The 24,668-nt window shown below is 31.8% G+C and overlaps 1 protein-coding gene across 9 annotated transcripts; it reads left to right on the top strand.

Moving 5' to 3' along the window:
- The first annotated feature begins 19,576 nt into the window (after positions 1–19,576).
- Positions 19,577–22,416, top strand: LOC133574301 (uncharacterized). 9 transcript variants are annotated; one of them, XM_061926439.2, is made up of 10 exons: positions 19,584–19,809; positions 19,895–20,215; positions 20,313–20,515; positions 20,614–20,773; positions 20,897–21,003; positions 21,100–21,186; positions 21,818–21,883; positions 21,973–22,038; positions 22,128–22,202; positions 22,308–22,416. In XM_061926439.2, the coding sequence occupies exons 1-6, from the start codon at positions 19,710–19,712 to the stop codon at positions 21,115–21,117; spliced, it is 909 nt and encodes a 302-aa protein (XP_061782423.1). In that variant the 5' UTR covers positions 19,584–19,709; the 3' UTR covers positions 21,118–21,186; positions 21,818–21,883; positions 21,973–22,038; positions 22,128–22,202; positions 22,308–22,416. The 9 variants fall into 9 exon arrangements, with proteins under 9 accessions (XP_061782427.1, XP_061782428.1, XP_061782426.1 ...); XM_061926437.2 differs by having other exon boundaries at positions 19,586–19,809; positions 21,100–21,728; XM_061926441.2 differs by having other exon boundaries at positions 19,586–19,809; positions 21,100–21,728; positions 21,973–22,050.
- The last annotated feature ends 2,252 nt before the right edge of the window (positions 22,417–24,668 follow it).

The raw sequence follows: 24,668 nt of genomic DNA, 5'->3' as shown, positions 1-24,668 counted from the left end.
ATATTACAGGCATTTTTAGACATAATGCATGTTTGGTTTTGGAGTTATGTTTATAATTTTTTTACATTTAGTATGACAGTTTTACTTTCATATTGAGTAAGAAAAAAATAACTTGTGTCTTTACAAACCCATTCATCCATCCATTTTCTACCGCTTATTCCCTTTGGGGTCGCGGGGGGCGCTGGAGCATATCTCAGCTACAATCGGGCGGAAGGCGGGGTACACCCTGGACAAGTTGCCACCTCATCGCAGTCTTTACAAACCTTACAATTTTTATTTTTTTTTCCTGTAAAAGTTAAAAAGATACATTTTCCAGGCATTATTAACCATTTTGAATGTGTGGTTTAGGAGTTATGTTTACATAACTGTCATATTGAATGTGGCAGTTATACTGTCATTATGAGTAAAACCTATTTTTTGTTTTTGTAAACCTTACCAAAATACCTGATTCTAGTAAAACGAACATAGATTCATTGGTTTTGGAGTTATGTTAATATAACTTTCATATTTAGTATGACAGTTATATCATCATATTGAGTAAAAAATATAACTTGTATCTTTATAAACCTTACAAATTCGTTTTTTCCAGTAAAACTCACAAAGATACATTCCTCCAGGCATTATCAACCATTTTGCATGTGTGGTATAGGAGTTATGTTTACATAACTGTCATATTAAATGTGGCAGTGTCATTATGAGTAAAACCAAATTTGTGTATATGTAAACCTTACCAAAATACCTGATTCTGGTAAAACTCACATAGATACAATATTACAGGCATTTTAAGACGTATTGCAAGTTTGGTTTTGGAGTTATGTTTATTTAACTTTTGCATTTAGTATGCCAGTTATAATGTCATATTAAGTAAAAAACTAACTTGTGTGTTTACAAACCTTACAAATTTTTTTTATTTTTTCCAGGAAAACTCACAAAGATACATTGCTCCAGGGATTATTAGCCATTTTGCATTTTTGGTTTAGGAGTTATGTTTAAATAACTGTCAAATTGAGTGTGGCAGTTATACTGTCATTATGAGTAAAACCTAGATTTTGTATTTGTAAACCTTACCAAAATACCTGATTCTGGTAAAAATCACATAGATACCATATTACAGGCATTTTTAGACACAATGCATGTTTGGTTTTGGAGTTATGTTTATACAACTTTCATATTTAGTATGACAGTTATACCATCATATTGAGTAAAAAAACTAACTAATTTGTATCTTTACAAACCTTACAAGATCATTTTTTCCAGTAAAACTCACAAAGATACATTTCTCTAGGCATTATTAACCATTTTGCATGTGTGGTATAGGAGTTATGTTTACATAACTGTCATATTAAATGTGGCAGTTATACTGTCATTATGAGTAAAACCAAATTTGTGTATATGTAAACCTTACCAAAATACCTGAATCTGGTAAAACTCACATAGATACAATATTACAGGCATTTTTAGACGTATTGCAAGTTTGGTTTTGGAGTTATGTTTATTTAACTTTTGTATTTAGTATGCCAGTTATACTGTCATATTAAGTAAAAAACTAACTTGTGTGTTTACAAACCTTACAATTTTTTTTTTTTTTTCCAGGAAAACTCACAAATATACATTGCTCCAGGCATTATTAGCCATTTTGCATTTTTGGTTTAGGAGTTATGTTTAAACAACTGTCATATTGAGTGTGGCAGTTATACTGTCATTATGAGTAAAACCTGGATTTTGTATTTGTAAACCTTACCAAAATACCTGATTCTGGTAAAAATCACATAGATACAATATTACAGGCATTTTTAGACACAATGCATGTTTGGTTTTGGAGTTATGTTTATACAACTTTCATATTTAGTATGACAGTTATACCATTATAATGAGTAAAAAAAAATAACTTGTGTCTTTATAAACCTTACTTTTTTTTTTTTTCAGTAAAACTCACAAAAATACATTTATCCAGGTATAATTAGCCATTTATCATGTTTGGTTTAGGAGTTATGTTTAAATAACTGTCATATTGAGTGTGGCAGTTATACTGTCATTATGAGTAAAACCTATTTTTTGTAAAACATCGATACAATATTACAGGAATTTTTAGACATAAAGCATGTTTGGTTTTGGAGTTATGTTTATATAACTTTCATATTTAGTATGAAAGTTATACCATCATATTGAGTAAAAACACAAACTAATTTGTATCTTTACAAACCTTACAAAATATTGTTTTCCAGTAAAATTCACAAATATACCTTTCCTAGGCATTATTAGTCATTTTGCATTTGTGTTTTAGGAGTTATGTTTAAATAACTGTCATATTGAGTGTGGCAGTTATACTGTCACTATGAGTAAAACCTAATTTTTGTTTTTGTAAACTTTACCAAAATACCTGATTCTGATAAAACTCATGTACTGCATATTTGGTTTTGGAGTTGTGTTTATATAACTTTCATATATAGTATGACAGCTATACTGTAAAATTGTGTAAAAAAAAAAACTAACTCGTGTCTTTAAAAACCTTACAAAATATTATTTCCAGTAAAAATCACAAAGATACATTCCTCAAGGCATTATTAGCCATATTGTCAGATTGATTGTGACAGTATACTGTCATTATGAGTAAAACTAATATTTTGTATTTGTAAACCTTACAAAAACAACTGATTCTAGTAAAACTCACATGGATACAAAATTATAGGCATTTTTAGACATAATGCATGTTTGGGGGCTCTCAATGTGGCAGTTATACTGTCATTATGAGTAAAACCTAATTTTTTTATTTTTCAACCTTACCAAAATACCTGATTCTGGTAAAACTCACATAGATACAATATTACAGGCATTTTTAGACATAATGCATGTTTGGTTTTGGCATTATGTTTATATAACTGTCATTTTGAATGTGGCAGTTATACTGTCATTAAAGTAAAAAAACTAACTTCTGTCTTTACAAACCATACAAAATATTTTTTTTTCCATTTAAACTCACAAAGATACATTTTCCCAGGCATTATTAGCCATTTAACATGTTTGGTTTAGGAGTTATGTTTAAATAACTGTCATATTGAGTGTGGCAGTTATACTGTCATTATGAGCAAAACCTATTTTTTGTATTTGTAAACCTTACCAAAATACCTGATTCTGGTAAAACCAACATCGATACAATATTACAGGAATTTTTAGACACAAAGTATGTTTGGTTTTGGAGTTATGTTTATATAACTTTTATATTTAGCATGACAGTTATACCATCATATTGAGTAATAAAACGCTAATTTGTATCTTTACAAACCTTACAAAATATTGTTTTCCAGTAAAATTCACAAATATACATTTCTCTAGGCATTATTAGTCATTTTGCATTTGTGTTTTAGGAGTTATGTTTAAAAAACTGTCATATTGAGTGTGGCAGTTATACTGTCACTATGAGTAAAACCTAATTTTTTTATTTGTAAACCTTACCAAAATACCTGTTTCTTATAAAACTCACATATAATAAATATTACAGACATTTTTAGACGGATTGCATGTTTGGTTTTGGAGTTATGTTTATAAAACTTTCATATAAAGTATGACAGCTATACTGTAAAATTAAGTAAAAAAAAAATAACTAACGTGTGTCTTTACAAACCTTACAACATTTATGTTCCAGTAAAGTTCACAAAAATACATTCTTCCAGGCATTATTAGCCATTTTGTCAGATTGATTGTGACATTATACTCTCATTATGAGAAAAACTAATTAACCTTACAAAAACAACTGATTCTAGTAAAACTCACGTAGATACAAAATTATAGGAATTTTTAGACATAATGGTTTTGGAGTTATGTTTAAATAATTGTCATATTGAATGTGGCAGTATACTGTCATTATGAGTAAAACCTAATGTTTGTATTTGTCAACCTTACCAAAATACCTGATTCTGGTAAAACTCAAAAAGATACAATATTACAGGCATTTTTAGACAAAATGCATTTTGGTTTTGGAGTTATGTTTATATAACTTTCATATTTAGTATGATAGTTATACCATCATATTAAATAAAAAAAATAACTTGTGTCTTTATAAACCTTACACATTATTTTTTTCCCGTAAAACTCACAAAGATACCTTTCTCCAGGCATTATAAGTCATTTATCATGTTTGGTTTAGGAGTCATGTTTAAATAACTGTCATATCAAATGTTGCAGTTATACTGTCATTATGAGTAAAACCCAAGTTTTGTATTTGTAAAAACCTTACCAAAATACCTGATGCTGGCAAAACTCACATAGATTCAATATTACAGGCAGTTTAAGACGGACTGCAAGTTTGGTTTAGGAGTTTGGTTTTGGAATTATGTTTATCTAACTTTCATTTTTAGTATGACAGTTATACCATCATATTGAGTAAAAAAAAACCACTAACTTTTGTCTTTACAAACCTTACAAAATATTTTTTTTCTAGTAAAACTCAAAAAGATTCCTTTCTCCAGGCACATTAGCCATTTAGCATATTTGGTTTAGGAGTTATGTTTAAATAACTGTTTTTTTTAATATGGCAGTTATACTGTCATTATAAGTAAAACCCAATTTTTGTATTTTTAAACCTTACCTAAATACCTGATTCTGATAAAACTCACATAGATTTAATATTACAGGCATTTTTAGACGTATTGCAAGTTTGGTTTTGGAGTTATATTTATTCATTTTTCATATTTAGTATGACCGTTATACTGTCATATTGAGTAAAAAAAAGCTAACTTGTTTCTTTACAAACCTTACAAACTATTTTTTTCCTGTAAAACTTACAAAGATACATTTCTCAATATGCCAGTAATGTTCTTAAAATCCTGAGATAATGCGAAAAAAGCAATAAAAATGTTTTTCACCAAACATGCAACATGTCTAATAATGCCTGAAGACATGTATCTTTGTTAGTTTTACTAGAAAATGTATCTTTTGTAAGTTTTACAAACACTCAAGTTAATTCTTTTAATAAAATATGACAGTATAACTGTCATACCAAATATGAAAGTTATATAAACATAACTCCAAAACTGAACATACATTATGTCTAAAAATGCATAAAATATTGTATCTATGTGAGTTTTACAAGGATCAGTTAATTTGGTAAGGTGTACAATTACATAAATAGGGGTTTACTCATAATGACAGTTAACATTCAATTCTACTGTTATTTAAACATAACTCCCTAACCACACATGCAAAATAGGTAAATAAAGCCTAAAACAATGCATCCTTGTGAGTTTTACTCGAAACAAATGCTATTTTAAGGCTTGCAAACACAAAAAGTAGTTTTTTACTCATTTTGACAGTAATGTTCTAAAAATCCTGAGAAAATGCGAAAAAAGGAACACAAATGTTTTTAAACTTAATTCCTACACCAAACATGCAACACGTCTAATCATGCCTGAAGACATGTATCTTTCTTAGTTTTACTAGAAAAATTATCTTTTGTAAGTTTTGCAAAGAGACAAATACGTTTTTTTATTTCAATATGACAGTATAACTGTCATACCAAATATGAAAGTTATATAAACATAACTCCAAAACTGAACATGCATTATGTCTAAAATTGCCTGTAATATTGTATCTATGTGAGTTTCAACAGAATCAGGTAATTTGGTAAGGTTTACAAATACAAAAATTGTTTTTTTTCATAATGACAGTATAACTGCTACATTCAATTTGACAGTTATTTAAACATAACTTCCTAACCACGATTGCAAAAAGGCTAATAAAGCCTAAAACAACTTATCCTTGAGAGTTTTACTTGAAACATATGCTTTTTTAAGATTTGCAAACACTAAAAGAGTTTTTTACTCATTTTGACAGTAAAGTTCTTAAAATCCTGAGATAATGCGAAAAAAGCAATACAAATGTTTTTCAACATAATTCCTACACCAAACATGCAACACGTCTAATCATGCCTGAAGACATGTATCTTTCTTAGTTTTACTAGAAAAATTATCTTTTGTAAGTTTTGCAAAGAGGCAAATAAGTTTTTTTATTTCAATATGACAGTATAACTGTCATACCAAATATGAAAGTTATATAAACATAACTCCAAAACTGAACATGCATTATGTCTAAAATTGCCTGTAATATTGTATCTATGTGAGTTTCACCAGAATCAGGTAATTTGGTAGGGTTTACAAATACAAAAATTTTTTTTTTTTCATAATGACAGTATAACTGCTACATTCAATTTGACTGTTATTTAAACATAACTTCCTAATCACACATGCAAATAGGTTAATAAAGCCTAAAACAATGCATCCTTGTGAGTTTTACTCGAAACATTTGCTATTTTAAGGCTTGCAAACACAAAAAGTAGTTTTTTACTCATTATGACAGTAATGTTCTTAAAATACTGAGATAATGCGAAATAAGCAATAAAAATGTTTTTCAACATATTTCCTACACCAAAGATGCAACATGTCTAATAATGCGTGAAGATATGTATCTCTGTTAGTTTTACTAGAAAAATTATCTTTTGTAAGTTTTGCAAAGAGGCAAGTTAGTTTTTGTAATTCATAATGACAGTATAACTGTCATACCAAATATGAAATATATATAAACATAACTCCAAAATTGAACAAGCATTATGTTTAAAAATGCCTAAAATATTGTATCTATGTGAGTTTCACCAGAATCAGGTAATTTGGTAAGGTTTACAAATACAATTTTTTTTTTTTCATAATGACAGTAGAACTGCTACATTCAATTTTAATGTTATTTAATCATAACTTCCTAATCACGCATGCAAATAGGTTAATAAAGCCTAAAACAATGCATCCTTGTGAGTTTTACTCGAAACATTTGCTATTTTAAGGCTTGCAAACACAAAAAGTAGTTTTTTACTCATTATGACAGTAATGTTCTTAAAATCCTGAGATAATGCGAAATAAGCAATAAAAATGTTTTTAGTATAATTCCTACATCAAACATGCAACATGTCTAATAATGCCTGAAGACATGTATCTTTGTTAGTTTTACTAGAAAAATTATCTTTTGTAAGTTTTGCAAAGAGGCAAGTTAGTTTTTTTAATTCAATATGATAGTATAACTGTCATACCAAATATGAAAGTTATATAAACATAACTCCAAAACTAAACATGCATTATGTCTAAAAATGCCTAAAATATTGCATCTATGTGAGTTTTACAAGAATCAGTAAATTTGGTAAGGTGTACAATTACATAAATTAGGGGTTTACTCATAATGACAGATAACTGCTACATTCAATTTGACAGTTATTTAAACATAACTTCTGAACCACACATGCAAAATAGGCTAATAAAGCCTAAAACAATGCATCCATTTGTGTTTTACTTGAAACATATGCTATTTTAAGGTTTGCAAACACAAAAATAAGTATTTTACTCATTATGACAGTAATGTTCTTAAAATCCTGAGATATTGCGAAATAAGCAATAAAAATGTTTTTAATATAATTCCTACATCAAACATGCAACATGTCTAATAATGCCTGAAGACATGTATCTTTGTTAGTTTTACTAGAAAAAGTATCTTTTGTAAGTTTTGCAAAGAGGCAAGTTAGTTTTTTTAATTCAATATGATAGTATAACTGTCATACCAAATATGAAAGTTATATAAACATAACTCCAAAACTAAACATCCATTATGTCTAAAAATGCCTAAAATATTGTATCTATGTGAGTTTTACAAGAATCAGTAAATTTGGTAAGGTGTACAATTACATAAATTAGGGGTTTACTCATAATGACAGATAACTGCTACATTCAATTTGACAGTTATTTAAACATAACTTCTGAACCACACATGCAACATAGGCTAATAAAGCCTAAAACAATGCATCCATGTGAGTTTTACTTGAAACATATGCTATTTTAAGGTTTGCAAACACAAAAAGAAGTATTTTACTCATTATGACAGTAATGTTCTTAAAATCCTGAGATAATGCGAAATAAGCAATAAAAATGTTTTTAATATAATTCCTACATCAAACATGCAACATGTCTAATAATGCCTGAAGACATGTATCTTTGTTAGTTTTTGCTAGAAAAATTATCTTTTGTAAGTTTTGCAAAGAGGCAAGTTAGTTTTTTTAATTCAATATGATAGTATAACTGTCATACCAAATATGAAAGTTATATAAACATAACTCCAAAACTAAACATGCATTATGTCTAAAAATGCCTAAAATATTGTATCTATGTGAGTTTTACAAGAATCAGTAAATTTGGTAAGGTGTACAATTACATAAATTAGGGGTTTACTCATAATGACAGATAACTGCTACATTCAATTTGACAGTTATTTAAACATAACTTCTGAACCACACATGAGAAATAGGCTAATAAAGCCTAAAACAATGCATCCATGTGAGTTTTACTTGAAACATATGCTATTTTAAGGTTTGCAAACACAAAAAGAAGTATTTTACTCATTATGACAGTAATGTTCTTAAAATCCTGAGATAATGCGAAATAAGCAATAAAAATGTTTTTCAACATATTTCCTACACCAAACATGCAACATGTCTAATAATGTGTGAACATATGTATCTCTGTTAGTTTTACTAGAAAAAATTATCTTTTGTAAGTTTTGCAAAGAGGCAAGTTAGTTTTTTTAATTCAATATGACAGTATAAATGTCATACCAAATATGAAATATATATAAACATAACTCCAAAATTGAACAAGCATTATGTTTAAAAATGCCTAAAATATCGTATCTCTGTGATTTTCACCAGAATCAGGTAATTTGGTAGTTTACAAATACAATTCATTTTTTTTCATAATGACAGTATAACTGCTACAATCAATTTGACTGTTATTTAAAAATAACTTCCTAATCACACATGCAAATAGGTTAATAAAGCCTAAAACAATGCATCCTTGTGAGTTTTACTCGAAACATTTGCTATTTTAAGGCTTGCAAACACAAAAAGTAGTTTTTTACTCATTATGACAGTAATGTTCTTAAAATCCTGAGATAATGCGAACTAAGCAATAAAAATGTTTTTCAATATAATTCCTACATCAAACATGCAACATGTCTAATAATGCCTGAAGACATGTATCTTTGTTAGTTTTACTAGAAAAATTATCTTTTGTAAGTTTTGCAAAGAGGCAAGTTAGTTTTTTTAATTCAATATGACAGTATAACTATCATACCAAATATGAAAGTTATATAAACATAACTCCAAAACTAAACATGCATTATGTCTAAAAATGCCTAAAATATTGTTTCTATGTGAGTTTTACAAGGATCAGTTAATTTGGTAAGGTATACAATTACATAAATTAGGGGTTTTCTCATAATGACAGTTAACTGCTACATTCAATTTGACTATTAGTTAAACATAACTCCCCAACCACACATGCAAAATAGGTTAATAAAGCCTAAAACAATGCATCCTTGTGAGTTTTACTCGAAACATTTGCTATTTTAAGGCTTGCAAACACAAAAAGTAGTTTTTTACTCATTTTGACAGTAATGTTCTTAAAATCCTGAGATAATGCGAAATAAGCAATAACAATGTTTTTCAACATAATTCCTACACCAAACATGCAACATGTCTAATAATGCCTGAAGACATGTATCTTTGTTAGTTTTACTAGAAAATTTATCTTTTGTAAGTTTTGCAAAGAGGCAAGTTAGTTTTTTTAATTCAATATGACAGTATAACTGTCATACCAAATATGAAAGTTATATAAACATACCTACAAAACTAAACATGCATTATGTCTAAAAATGCCTAAAATATTGTATCTATGTGAGTTTTACAAGACTCAGTAAATTTGGTAAGGTGTACAATTACATAAATTAGGGGTTTACTCATAATGACAGATAACTGCTACATTCAATTTGACAGTTATTTAAACATAACTTCCTAACCACGAATGCAAAAAGGCATATAAAGCCTAAAACAACTTATCCTTGTGAGTTTTACTCGAAACATATGCTTTTTTAAGATTTGCAAACACTAAAAGTAGTTTTTTACTCAATATGACAGTAATGTTCTTAAAATCCTGAGATAATGAGAAAAAAGCAATAACAATATTTTTCAACATAATTCCTACACCAAACGTGCAAAATGTCTAATAATGCCTGGAGACTTGTACCCTGTTAGTTTAACTAGAAAAAATAACTTTTGTAAGTTTTGCCATGACGCAAGTTAGTTTTTTTTAATTCATTATGACAGTGTAACTGTCATACCAAATATAAAAGTTATATAATTATAACTCCAAAACTGAAAATGCATTTTGTCTAAAAATGCCTGTAATATTGTATCTATGTGAAGTTTACCAGAATCAAGTAATTTGGTAAGGTTTACAAATACAAAAATTGTTTTTTTTTTTCATAATGACAGTATAACTGCTACATTCAATTTGACAGTTATTTAAACATAACTCCTAAACCAAACATGCTAAATGGCTAATAATGCCTGGAGAAATGTATCTTTGTGAGTTTTACTAGAAACAAATATTTTGTAAGGTTTGTAAAGAAAAAAGTTTTTTTTTTTTACTCAATATGATGGTATAACTTTCAAACTAAATATAAAAGTAATATAAACATAATTCCAAAACCAAACTCCTAAACAAAACTTGCAATCCGTCTTAAACTGCCTGTAATATTGAATCCATATGAGTTTTACCAGAATCAGGTATTTTGGTAAGGTTTACAAAAACAAAACTTGAGTTTTACTCATAATGACAGTATAACTGCATTATTTGATACGACAGTTATTTAAACATAACTCCTAAACCAAACATGATAAATGGCTAATAATGCCTGGAAAAATTTATATAAACATAACTCCAAAACCAAACATGGATTATGTCTAAAAATGCCTGTAATATTGTATCTATGTGAGTTTTACCAGAATCAGGTATTTTGGTAAGGTTTATAAATACAAAATTTAAGTTTTACTCATAATGACAGTATAACTGCCATATTCATAATAACAGTTATTTAAACATAACTTCTGAACCAAACATAATAAATGGCTATTAATGCCTGGAGAAATGTATACAAACATAACTCCAAAACCAAACATGCATTATGTCTAAAAATGCCTTAAGTATTGTATCTATGTGAGTTTTACCAGAATCAGGTATTTTGGTAAGGTTGAAAAATACAAAAATTAGGTTTTACGCATAATGACATTATACTGTCACATTTAATCTGACAAAATGGCTATAATGCCTTGAGGAATGTATCTTTGTGAATTTTACTGGATAAAATATTTTGTAAGGTTTGTAAAGACACAATTTAGTTTGTTTTTTTTACACCATTTAACAGTATAGCTGTCATACTATATATGAAAGTTATATAAACACAACTCCAAAACCAAATATGCAATCCGTCTAAAAAGGCCTGTAATATTGAATACATGTGAGTTTTATCAGAATCAGGTATTTTGGTAAGGTTTACAAAAACAAAAATTAGGTTTTACTCATAGTGACAGTATGACTGCCACACTCAATATGACAGTAAATTAAACATAACTCCTAAAACACAAATGCAAAATGACTAATAATGCCTAGAGAAAGGTATATTTGTGACTTTTACTGGAAAACAATATTTTGTAAGAATTGTAAAGATACAAATTATTTTTTGTTTTTTACTCATGATGGTATAACATTCATACTAAATATGAAAGTTATATAAACATAACTCCAAAACCAAACATGCTTTATGTCTAAAAATTCCTGTAATATTATATCAATGTGTGTTTTACCAGAATCAGGTATTTTGGTAAAGTTGAAAAATACAAAAAATAGGTTTTATTCATAATGACAGTATAACTGCCACACTCAATATGACAGTTGTTTAAACATAACTCCTAAACCAAACATGATAAATGGCTAATTATGCCTGGATAAATGTATCTTTGTGAGTTGTACTGGGAACATTTTTTTTTTGTAAGGTTTATAAAGACACAAGTTATTTTTTTTTTTTACTCAATAGGATGGTATAACTGTCATACTAAATATAAAAGTTGTATAAACTTAACTCCAAAACCAAACATGCATTATGTCTAAAAAAGCCTGCAATATTGTATCTATGTGATTTTTAACAGAATCAAGTATTTTTGGTATGGTTTACAAATACAAAAATTAGGTTTTACTCACTATGACAGTATACTGTCACATTCAATCTGACAGTTATTTAAACATACTGTAACACCTAAAACACAATTACAAAATGGCTAATAATGCCTGGAAAAATGTATCTTTGTGAGTTTTTCTGGAATTTTTTTTTTTTTATAAGGTTTATAAAGAAACAAGTTAGTTTTTTTTACTTAATATGACAGTATAACTGTCATACTAAATATGAAAGTTAAATAAACATAACTCCAAAACCAAACTTGCAATACGTCTAAAAATGCCTGTAATATTGAATCTATGTGAGTTTTACCAGAATCAGGTATTTTGGTAGGGTTTACAAATACAAAAATTGGGTTTTACTCATAATGACAGTATAACTGCCATATTCAAAATAACAGTTATTTAAACATAACTCCTAAACCAAACATGCTAAATGGCTAATAATGCCTGGAGAAATGTATCTTTGTGAGTTTTAATAGAAACATTTTTTTGTAAGGTTTGTAAAGAAAAAAGTTTTTTTTTTTTTTACTCAATATGATGGTATAACTGTCAAACTAAATATAAAAGTAATATAAACATAATTCCAAAACCAAACTCCTAAACCAAACTTGCAGTCCGTCTTAAACTGCCTGTAATATTGAATGTATATGAGTTTTACCAGAATCAGGTATTTTGGTAAGGTTTACAAATACAAAACTTGGGTTTTACTCATAATGACAGTATAACTGCATTATTTGATATGACAGTTATTTAAACATAACTCCTAAACCAAACATGATAAATGGCTAATAATGCCTGGAGAAATTTATCATTGTAAGTTTTACTGGAAACAAATAATTTTTTAAGGTTTATAAAAACACAAGTTAGTTTTTTTTTATTTAATTTGATGGTATAACTTTCATACTAAATATGAAAGTTATATAAACATGACTCCAAAACCAAATATGCATTATGTCTAAAAATGCCTGTAATATTGTATCTATGTGGGTTTTACCAGAATCAGGTATTTTGGTAATGTTGACAAATACAAAAATTAGGTTTTACTCATAATGACAGTATAACTGCCACATTGACTGCAACCAAACATGCATTATGTCTAAAAATGCTTATAATTTTGTATCCATGTGAGTTTTACTAGAATCCGTTGTTTTTGTAAGGTTTACAAATACAAAATATTAGTTTTACTCATAATGACAGTATACTGTCACAATTAATCTGACAAAATGTCTAATAATGCCTTGAGGAATGTATCTTTGTGAGTTTTTACAGGAAACAATATTTTGTAAGGTTTGTAAAGACACAAGTTAGTTTTTTTTTTACACAATTTAACAGTATAGCTGTCATACTAAATATGAAAGTTATATAAACATAATTCCAAAACCATCCATTTTCTACCGCTAATTCCCTTTGGGGTCGCGGGGGGCGCTGGAACCTATCTCAGCTACAATCGGGCGGAAGGCGGGGTACACCCTGGACAAGTCGCCATCTCATCCAAAACCAAATATTTAATCCGTCTAAAAATGCCTGTAATATTGAATATATGTGAGTTTTATCATAATCAGGTATTTTGGTAAGGTTTACGAATACAAAAATTAGGTTTTACTCATAGTGAAAGTATAACTGCCACACTCAATATGACAGTTATTTAAACATAACTCCTAAAACACAAATGCAAAATGACTACTAATGCCTAGAGACATGTATATTTGTGAATTTTTCTGGTAAACAATATTTTGTAAGGTTTTTAAAGATACAAATTAGTTTTCTTTTACTCAATATGATGGTATAACTGTCATACAAAATATGAAAGTTATATAAACATAACTTAAAACCAAACATGCTTTATGTCTAAAAATTCCTGTAATATTGTATCGATGTGGGTTTTACCAGAATCAGGTATTTTGGTAAGGTTTACAAATACAAAAAATAGGTTTTACTCATAATGACAGTATAACTGCCACACTCAATATGACAGTTATTTAAACATAACTCCTAAACCAAACATGATAAATGACTAATTATGCCTGGAGAAATGTATCTTTTTGAGTTATACTGGGGGAAAAAAAATTGTAAGGTTTATAAAGACACAAGTTATTTTTTTTTTTACTCAATATGATGGTATAACTGTCATACTAAATATGAAAGTTGTATAAACATAACTCCAAAACCAAACATGCATTATGTCTAAAAATGCCTGCAATATTGAATCTATGTGATTTTTACCAGATTCGGGTGTTTTTGGTAAGGTTTACAAATACAAAAATTAGGTTTTACTCACTATGACAGTATACTGTCACATTCAATCTGACAGTTATTTAAACATATTGTAACTCCTAAACCACAAATACAAAATGGCTAATAAAGCCTGGAGAAATGTATCTTTGTGAGTTTTCCTGGAAAAAACAACAACAATTTATAAGGTTTGTAAAGACACAAGTTAGTTTTTTTACTTAATATGACAGTAGAACTGTCATACTAAATATGAAAGTTAAATAAACATAACTCCAAAACCAAACTTGCAATACGTCTTAAAATGCCTGTAATATTGAATCTATGTGAGTTTTACCAGAATCAGGTATTTTGGTAAGGTTTACAAATACAAAAATTGGGTTTTACTCATAATGACAGTATAAATGCCATATTCAAAATAACAGTTATTTAAACATAACTCATAAACCAAACATGCTAAATAGCTAATAATGCCTGGAGAAATGTATCTTTGTGAGTTTAACTAGAAAACAATATTTTGTAAGGTTTGTAAAGACAAATGTTTTTTGTTTTTTTACTCAATATGATGGTATAACTGTCAAACTAAATATAAAAGTAATATAAACATCATTCCAAAACCAAACTCCTAAACCAAACTTGCAATCTGTCTTAAACTGCCTGTAATATTGAATCTATATGAGTTTTACCAGAATCAGGTATTTTGGTAAGGTTTACAAATACAAAACTTGGGTTTTACTCATAATGACAGTATAACTGCATTATTTGATATGACAGTCATTCAAACATAACTCATAAACCAAACATGATGAATAGCTAATAATGCCTGGAAAAATGTGTATAAACATAACTCCAAAACCAAACATGCATTACATCTAAAAATGCCTGTAATATTGTATTTATGTGAGTTTTACCAGAATCAGGAATTTTGTTAAGGTTTATAAATACAAAAATTAGGTTTTACTCATAATGACAGTATAACTGCCACCCTCAATATGACGGTTATGTTAACATAACTCCTAAACCACACATGCAAAATGGCTAATAATGCCTGGAGAAATGTATCTTTGTGAATTTTACAGGAAAAAAAATATTTTGTAAGGTTTGATAAGACACAAAATAGTTTTTTTTTATTTAATATGTTTGTATAACCGTCATAATAAATGTAAAAGTTATATAAACATAACTCCAATAGCAAACATGCAATCCGTCTAAAAATGCCTGTAATATTGAATCTATGTGAGTTTTACTAGAATCAGGTATTTTGTTAAGGTTTACAAATACAAAAATTAGGTTTTACTGACTATGACAGTATACTGTCACAATCAATCTGACTGTTATTTAAACACAAATTCTAAACCACAGATGCAAAATGGCTAATAATAACTGGAGAAATGTAATTTTGTGAGTTTTACTGGAAAAAAAGGTTTGTATAGACACAGGTTAGTTTTTTTTACTCAATATGATGGAAACATGCTTTATGTCTAAAAAATCCTGCAATATTTTATCCATGTGAGTTTTATCAGAATCAGTTATTATGGTAATTTTACAAATACAAAAAATAGGTTTTACTCAATATGACAGTTATTTAAACATAACTCTAAACCAAACATGGTTAATGGCTAATAATGCCTGGAGAAATGTATCTTTGTGAGTTTTACTGGAAAACATTTTTTTTTAAGGTTTATAAAGACACAAGTTAGTTTTTTTTACTCAATATGACAGTATACCTGTAATAATAAATGTAAAAAATATATAAACATAACTCCAAAACCAAACATGCATTATGTTTAAAAATGCCTGTAATTTTGCATCCATGCGAGTTTTACTAAAATCAATTGTTGTAGTAAGGTTTGCAATTACAAAATATTGGTTTTACTCACCATGATAGTATACTGTCACATTCAATTTGACAGTTATTTAAACATAACTACCAAACCACACATGCGAAATGGCTATAATGCCTGGAGAAATGTATCTTTGTGAGATTACTGGAAAAACATATTTTGTAAGGTTTGTAAAGAAACAATTTATTTATTTTTTTACTTAATATGATGAGGTGGTGACTTTTTCAGGGTGTACCCCGCCTTCCGTCCGATTGTAGCTGAGATAGGCTCCAGCGCCCCCCGCGACCCCGAAGGGAATAAGCGGTAGAAAATGGATGGATGGATGGACAGTATAACTGTCATACAAATGTAAAAGTAGTATAAACATAACTCCAAACTCCTATCTTGAGACTTTACTCAGGAAATTTTTCAATGAGGCTGAGGATAGATCCCAAAAGCTATTCCAGCGATTGGAGGATCGATAGGTAACACCTAACGTTAGCGTAACGTTACTCTATGGTTCTCGTTTGGTTATGCAAGATGAGAACATTCTAAGAACATTCTCAGAACATATCATAACCTATCTGACACACAAAATATTTGCCTGCAATGGAAACAGCGACCGTTAGGCTTTTCGAAATGATTTTTTTCGCAAATGTACTTTATATACATTATGTAATAACGTTTCCCTAACGTTCCGCGAACGTGTTGTGTTTTTCGAACAATCTGACGTCAGCTGAGCTGAGTCAAGGCTGCACGCATGCGCGTAGAAGCTTCCGTGAGACAAAGACGAAGCTCGACAACGCTGCAAATTCCAGAATCCCGATACTCAGGCAATACGGTGCGCCATCCATTGATCACATGTAAGTAGATAGAAAGAGTGAAATATGAAGTGTAACGGAGTTAAAATACACCTTTGTTATTTATTATATTTTGTTTGTGAATTTTATCTCCAAATAGTTATCTTGTCTGCTCGCCTATGAGAGGGCGGTTTGATATCTTTTTGTCCCTCCTGAGCTCCTGTAGTTCTCCTGGGTTGTGTAGCCCCTCCCTTCTCCCCTCACAGAAAAGTTCCACATGGTTGAGGGTGAGTCTTGGTTGGACGGTCCCACCGACCTTTTCCTTGTTTTTCGGTAGAAATTAGGTCTTTAATTAATGAATGTGTGTACCAAGAATGTGAATATGTTTACCTGTGTTGTCCTCTAGTTTTAAGTTCAGATTACAGGTAACATTACATCGCTAACATTGGCGCCAAACGGCCGCTCTTTGTTGTATGAGACTTGTTCAGTGTGTGCGTGCGTGCGTGCCTACAAGTGTAGGTAATGAGACTTGTTCAGTGTGTGCGTGCGTGTGTGCGTGCCTACATGTGTAGGTAATGAGACTTGATCAGTGTGTGCGTGCGTGCGTGCGTGCCTACAAGTGTAGGTAATGAGACTTGTTCAGTGTGTGCGTGCGTGCGTGCGTGTGTGCGTGCCTACATGTGTAGGTAATGAGACTTGATCAGTGTGTGCGTGCGTGCGTGTGTGCCTACAAGTGTAGGTAATGAGACTTGTTCAGTGTGTGTGTGTGTGTGCGTGCGTGTTTGTGTGTGCGTGTGTGTGTGCTTACGTGCGTAGGTAACCGTGTTATTCTGTGTGTTTAGGCGTAAGCCAAAGAAAGACGGGATACCGACATTGTCTGATTGTCGCCCCGCAGGTTGGAAGAAAAATAAATGAAGCTGAGAACAGTGGAAAAGTCTCATCATTGTGCCGACCCAGAACAGTTACAGAAGCACGTTTTTGTGTAACAATTTCTACCCTACATTTTACGGTTTTAGCGTTGTGTCAAATGCGCGCCATGCTCAACTGCCGGCACCATATAAACTAGCATGCATTTCTCGTGCATATTGGCTGTTATATAGTTTCCAAATACCAACGAATGACTTCTGAAGAAGGGTGGATCTATCTGTAGCCTAGTTAAACAATAATTTGCCCCGTCAGTGTCATATTTTGAGGTCCATATGGCACGAATGTTGCCTGAACGTTCTGTTAAACATTATCACAATTTCAGAAGGGTTAAAACCATTAAAAATCAGTTCCCAGTGGCTTATTTTATTTTTCGAATTTTTTTTCAAAATGTTACCCATTACGCAATATCCCTAAAGAAATGTTATATACACCCGTCCATTTTCCTGTGACGTCACAATACAAACAAACATGGCGGATACAACAGCAAGATATAGCGACATTAGCTCGGATTCAGACTCGGATTTCAGGGGTTTACGCGATTCAACAGATTACGCATGTATTGAAACTGATGGTTGTAGTGTGGAGGCAGGTAGCGAAAACCAAATTGAAGAATAAACTGAAGCTATTGAGCATTGCCAACCTTGAGACCTCCGATTTCGGGAGGTGGCGGGTGGGGCGGGGCGTGGTTAAGAGGGGAGGAGTATATTGACAGCTAGAATTCACCAAGTCAAGTATTTCATACATATTATATATATATATATATATATATATATATATATATACATATATATATATATATATATATATATATATATATCTATCTACATCCTGAAAATATGCAAACAAAACTGTGTTTAGATAATTGACACTTCAAACTTGCATAGATAAATATTAAGGAATATAACATAACTTGGCTTCTGAGAGTTTCAAAATGTAATGAATAAAATGCTAAAGTTGTTGATAAACAAGCTATTATTTTAATAATTAAATATGGTAATTTTAAATGAATTATTATGATAATTTAAAATCAATTATTTCAAATATGTTTATTTTAATGTATAATTCTATGGTTGGATGTAATAAGGAGTCACAAAAAAATACAAATAAAAATACAATTAATTTGGATGTTTTTAGCAAAATATAGTAAAAATGTGGGCGATAATAGGGCAACCCATTTTCCTTGTTTTTTTTTTTATAGAATAAACAACACAATGAAGAAGTTTCAACAGAGGGCTTATAAGCGTAGATGGGCTGCCACAACTAGGCATTTGAAGAAGCAATGCCGACAGTCAACTTTAGAATTAGAGAGTGATGATAGCGAGCAAGAGAATGACACGACAATCTTTACAACTCCAGAAACAGTGACAACCCTTCAGTACATGGATGCTGCGGAGACTGCTTCCTGCACTGCCGCGGGTGCTGACAATGCCACCTACAGTGGCCCTGATAGTGATGAGCCTGATGAAAATGATGCTGATTGGAGACTAATCGACCATCATGTCACCTTGTCATCTGATTCAGAAAATGAGAGTGATAGTGACTGCTTTGAAGATATTTTGAGGTCTGGATTATTTTATCGTCAGAATAGCTTCTGCTATTGGCCAAAGCCAAATCCTACCCACTCTTGAATCCGGAGAGCTGAGATTCCTGACAAAGAAGTCTGGGCTAGGCTGCCAATTCGGGTTTTCAGGAAAACATTGACTGGTAAGGGAATATTGTCAAAGTCATATCATGTATATCTTAAACAACATAATTCATCTTGAGTCATCAGCATACTTTGAAATTTTGCAGAAGACTTTGACAAGGCCCTTCAATATGAAAAACAAGCTGAAATGTTTTCGAGCCCAGAGGAAGAAGAAATGTCAACCAAATGGAGCCACATCACCTCTGAACGTTATAGAAACGATGAGGAAGATGTGTTTGATGCTGACGGTTAGTCACTTTTCAAAGACTGTTTACTTACAATACTCAAACACTACTTAGTGGTGCATAAATGTTATTGTCTTCGTTGGTTTAGGCGAAGAGGAAATTCGGCCAAAAAAGAAGTGCAGAAAAGAGAAATTACAGATCCTCATCCAGGCACCCCCACTGCCAGTGCTCCCACCATTGAACTTTCCAAACTCCAGCGAGTACCAGACCACTTCAGCCAGTACCAGCCAATACTACACCACTCCAAGGCATCCAGGCCGACCTCACAGCCCAGCGAGAAGCAGCACTTACAGGCTCAGTCCAGACAGGAATCATGCATCTAGCTCAAGCCAGTACCAAACCACTCCAGCCAGTATGAGTCAGTACCAGACCACTCCAAGAAGCAGCAGGAATGCCCTTGAAAGTGAACGTTAGTTTGCTTTTTAACTGTTGATAGGTGGTGTTAAACAGGCTGTTACAACGGGCAGTAATACGAATTACCTCTTTGACTTTTGTTGTCTTTGCAGTTTTCCAGTTAAACATGAAAGTTCAAAAACTAGTTGAGAACCAGGGAGAACTGATGCGCATGCTGAGAGGGCTGGCAGCACAGTCTGTGGGGCCAGAAGCTGTGGATGTTCAAGATCTCATTGAGAAGCCTTTCGAGACTCTTGAGCAGCTTAAGACCTTCAGTGAACAGCTCGACACTGATCTTCTGCTCAGAAAGCAGCTGGTAATTAGTTTTAATTCCCCATTGCAAAATTATTTTGTTTAGTTATCAAAAAACATGTTCTAATCAAGTACAATATTGTTGTTTATTTATTTGTATAGGTGAAAGCTCTTACTGCTCTCGGTGGGCAGAATTTGGCAGACACAGTGAGGACAATGCTGAGGAAAATTGCCACAAACAAAGTCCTGGAGCAGCTTGGTCTCCGTGGAAAGACAGGCAAAGTGGCATTTGAGGACTTGCCCTTTTACAGAATAATAATAAGTAAGTGTTAATAATAGGTTTGCATCTTTGAACATGTTGCATGTATGCTCACAAGGTCGATCTAGCTGTTATTATTACGGTATTTATTCTAAAGGGAATTCTAAATTGTGCTGGTGATTCCAGAGGCATGCAGGGGTGTTCACAAACAGACGACCACAGCTGAAGTAGATTGTGAGCTTGGAGAGGTCCTGAAACTGGCCACTTTTCGAAAGGGAGGTTCAAAGTTTGAGGTACGGAGAATTATGATAAGATATCCCAATTTTGAATTCCATTTTATTGAAGTTCCACTGCATGTCTTTTAAATTTGCAATTATAACTACTTGCAGGAGAAGAGGAGGAATTAAGAGGAAGCGACGGCGAAGAAGGGCAAAGGGAGGTGTACAAAGGAAATGGACAGTGAGATGAGTGACCAGGTAAATGATAAAGTAATTATGCCAATGTTTTAAATCAATTCATGAAGATCCCAGTTCTGTGTTGAATTTGCAATTATAAACACTCGATTGTATTGTACATATGTCCCGGCAAGAAATCTGCGTTCAAAGAACTCCGGCTTATTATTGATACCCAGAGCCCCAAAAAAGTCTGCGGGCTATAGAGCGTTTTCTATTCAGGCTCCAGTACTATGGAATGCCCTCCCGGTAACAATTAGAGATGCTACCTCAGTAGAAGCATTTAAGTCCCATCTTAAAACTCATTTGTATACTCTAGCCTTTAAATAGACCCCCCTTTTAGACCAGTTGATCTGCCGTTTCTTTTTTCTCCTCTGCTCCCCTCTTCCTTGTGGAGGGGGGGGGGGGGCACAGGTCCGGTGGCCATGGATGAAGTGCTGGCTGTCCAGAGTCGGGACCCGTGGTGGGCCGCTTGCCTGTGCATCGGCTGGGAACATCTCTGCGCTGCTGACCCGTCTCCGCTCGGGATGTGTACAAAGGAATAGGACAGTGATATGAGTGACCAGGTAAATGATAAAGTAATTATGCCAATGTTTTAAATCAATTCATGAAGATCCCAGTTCTGTGTTGAATTTGCAATTATAAACACTTGCAGGAAGCGACGGCGAAGAAGGGCAAAGGGAGGTGTACAAAGGAATAGGACAGTGATATGAGTGACCAGGTAAATGATAAAGTAATTATGCCAATGTTTTAAATCAATTCATGAAGATCCCAGTTCTGTGTTGAATTTGCAATTATAAACACTTGCAGGAAGCGACGGCGAAGAAGGGCAAAGGGAGGTGTACAAAGGGAATGGACAGTGAGATGAGTGACCAGGTAAATGATAAAGTAATTATGCCAATGTTTTAATTCAATTCATAAAGATCCCAGTTCTGTGTTGAATTTGCAATTATAAATACTTGCAGGAAGTGAAGAAGAAGAAAACAGGGAAAGGGAAAAGAACCAAGCAAACGCCAGTGAGACCAGTGAGCATTGAGCAGGTAAACAAGGAGTAAATTATGCCATGTTTTAATTTAATTCAATTCATCTACATTCCAGTGCTGTCTTTGTTGTATTTGTGAATATCTATAATTATTTACTTCCAGGAAGAGAACCAACAAGAAGGGGCAGGAGTACACTGACGCGCACGACCAAGACCACAGCATTCCATTTCTATTGTATTATAATTATCACTAATAAAGAATTATTGTTGAATTTTCTGTTTGAGTGTCAGTCCTGACAAGATAGATAGCACAAAAACAGACGTAAATACCACTGCATTCCATTTCTATTGTATTATAATTATCACTAATAAAGAATTATTGTTGAATTTTGTGTTTGAGTGTTAGTCCTGACAATATAGAGCAAAAACAGACGAAAATAGCATGTTCCTAAACAGTTCCCTAAACGTTCTTGCCAAACGTTCTTGGCTAACGTTCTGCTAACCAAGCAAGAACTCCACAACCTAACGTTCTTTGAACGTTACAAACTAACGTTCCCATAACAATGCCACTACGTTCTCCTAACGTTCTCATAACGTTCGCGTGTTAAGCGAAATGGATCCAGATAGAAATGCTCCTCAAAACACCAACAATGATTGTTTATATTATACTGACGTCACATTTGATAAAACATTTATGCAAGATAAAAACATATCTCTAGTACATTTTAATAGCAGGAGTCTATACTCTCATTTTGATGATATCCAGGACTATTTGAATCAGTTCAAATCTCCATTTAATATTATAGGTATTTCAGAGACATGGATGAATGAGAATACAAGTAATGATTTTGAATTAAATGGGTATAAAATGTTTTGCACCAACCGTAAAAATAAGAGAGGAGGAGGTGTGGCTCTGTATGTGGACAAAAATATCAGCTGTAGTATTGTAACTGATATGTGTTTAACTGTTGAGGAACTCTTCGAATGCGTCACTGTAGAATTATCATTTTCAAATAGGAAACACATTATTGTAAGCTGCATTTATAGAACACCAGGATCCGACTTAAAAATATTTAATGAATGGATGGAAAAATTATTTAAGAGAAACAAAAAATATATAGTATGTGGTGACTTTAATATCAACCTTTTGAATCCTAATAAACACAAACACACAGCAAAATTTATTGACACCATGTTCTCCATGGGCTTATTCCCACTGATCACACGACCCACTAGAATCACAACACACAGCATGACACTTATTGACAACATATTTTGTAACATTGTAGATCAGACTGTAACTGGAGGCTTGTTAGTGAGTGACGTCAGTGATCATTTACCCGTGTTCATGGTGTACAATATTAACTGCAAAACATCCAAACCTGTAAATAGTGAATATTATCGTAGAGACACAACAGAAAGATCATTAACAGCACTAAAGAATGATTTAGCGAAACACAACTGGGATTCTGTTTTTCAAACGTCAGATATAAATGCAGCTTATAATTTATTTCATGACATTTTTTTCTCACTTTATGATACACACTGCCCCATCAAAAAATGCACTATAACTAACTCCACAAAAACTCCATGGATAACTAAAGGGCTTGCGAACGCTTGCAAAAAGAAACATTATTTATATAGGACTTTTTTTAGGCATCAAACCATAGAAACAGAACAAAAGTACAAAACATATAAAAATAAATTAACCAGCATATTAAGAGCAAGCAGAAAAGAATACACCACCAAACTATTAATCCAAAAGAAAAGTGATATAAAGGGAATTTGGAAGGTATTAAATACAATTATTGGGCATGGTTCAAACAGTCCTTGTTATCCAGAGTTTTTTGTTGAGAGCGACCAAATCATAAGTGACAAGAAGATGATTGCTGACGGCTTCAATATGTTTTTTGTTAAAGTTGGGCCTGAGCTGGCAAAAAAAATCCCAATTAATGATGTACAGCCTATGGAACTTATTGGAAAAAATCCTTACTCGATGTTCCTTACTCCGACTGTCGAAAAGGAAGTTTTAGAGATTATTTAGAAAAGCAAGAACAAAACATCACGTGACATTTATGACCTCGACATGAATGTAGCGGAAGAAATCATCAAACCATTCACATACATCTGCAATTTATCTTTTCAACTTGGACAATTTCCTTCACAAATGAAACTCTCAAAAGTCATCCCCATCTTCAAATCTGGAGACAAACACCACTTCACAAATTACCGGCCCGTCTCCCTTCTGCCACAGTTGTCAAAAATTTTGGAAAAATTATTTGATAATAGACTTCGTGGCTTCATTGAAAAACACACATTATTATCTGATTGTCAATATGGGTTCCGACAAAATAGGTCAACTTCATTAGCTTTAAGTGATCTAATAGAGAACATTACTAATGGTATCGAGAAAAACAAATTTGTTTTAGGAATTTTTATTGACCTGCAAAAGGCTTTCGATACCATTGACCACCAGATTTTGGTAAACAAACTGGAAAACTATGGCATAAGGGGAGTGGCAGGG

Source organism: Nerophis lumbriciformis, linkage group LG31 (genome assembly GCF_033978685.3).
Source record: "Nerophis lumbriciformis linkage group LG31, RoL_Nlum_v2.1, whole genome shotgun sequence".
Lineage (NCBI taxonomy): Eukaryota > Metazoa > Chordata > Actinopteri > Syngnathiformes > Syngnathidae > Nerophis > Nerophis lumbriciformis.
Note: the sequence above shows the minus strand (reverse complement) of the source record. Positions and strands in the feature narration are given on the sequence as shown.

Excerpts from the sequence above, each read along its gene's own strand:
- LOC133574301 (XM_061926440.2), top strand. The coding sequence starts at position 19,710 with ATGTTTTCGAGCCCAGAGGAAGAAGAAATGTCAACCAAATGGAGCCAC. Across the intron at positions 20,516-20,613 it reads TTCTGCTCAGAAAGCAGCTG|GTGAAAGCTCTTACTGCTCT; the intron begins GTAATTAGTTTT and ends TTATTTGTATAG. Across the intron at positions 20,774-20,896 it reads CTTTTACAGAATAATAATAA|AGGCATGCAGGGGTGTTCAC; the intron begins GTAAGTGTTAAT and ends TGGTGATTCCAG.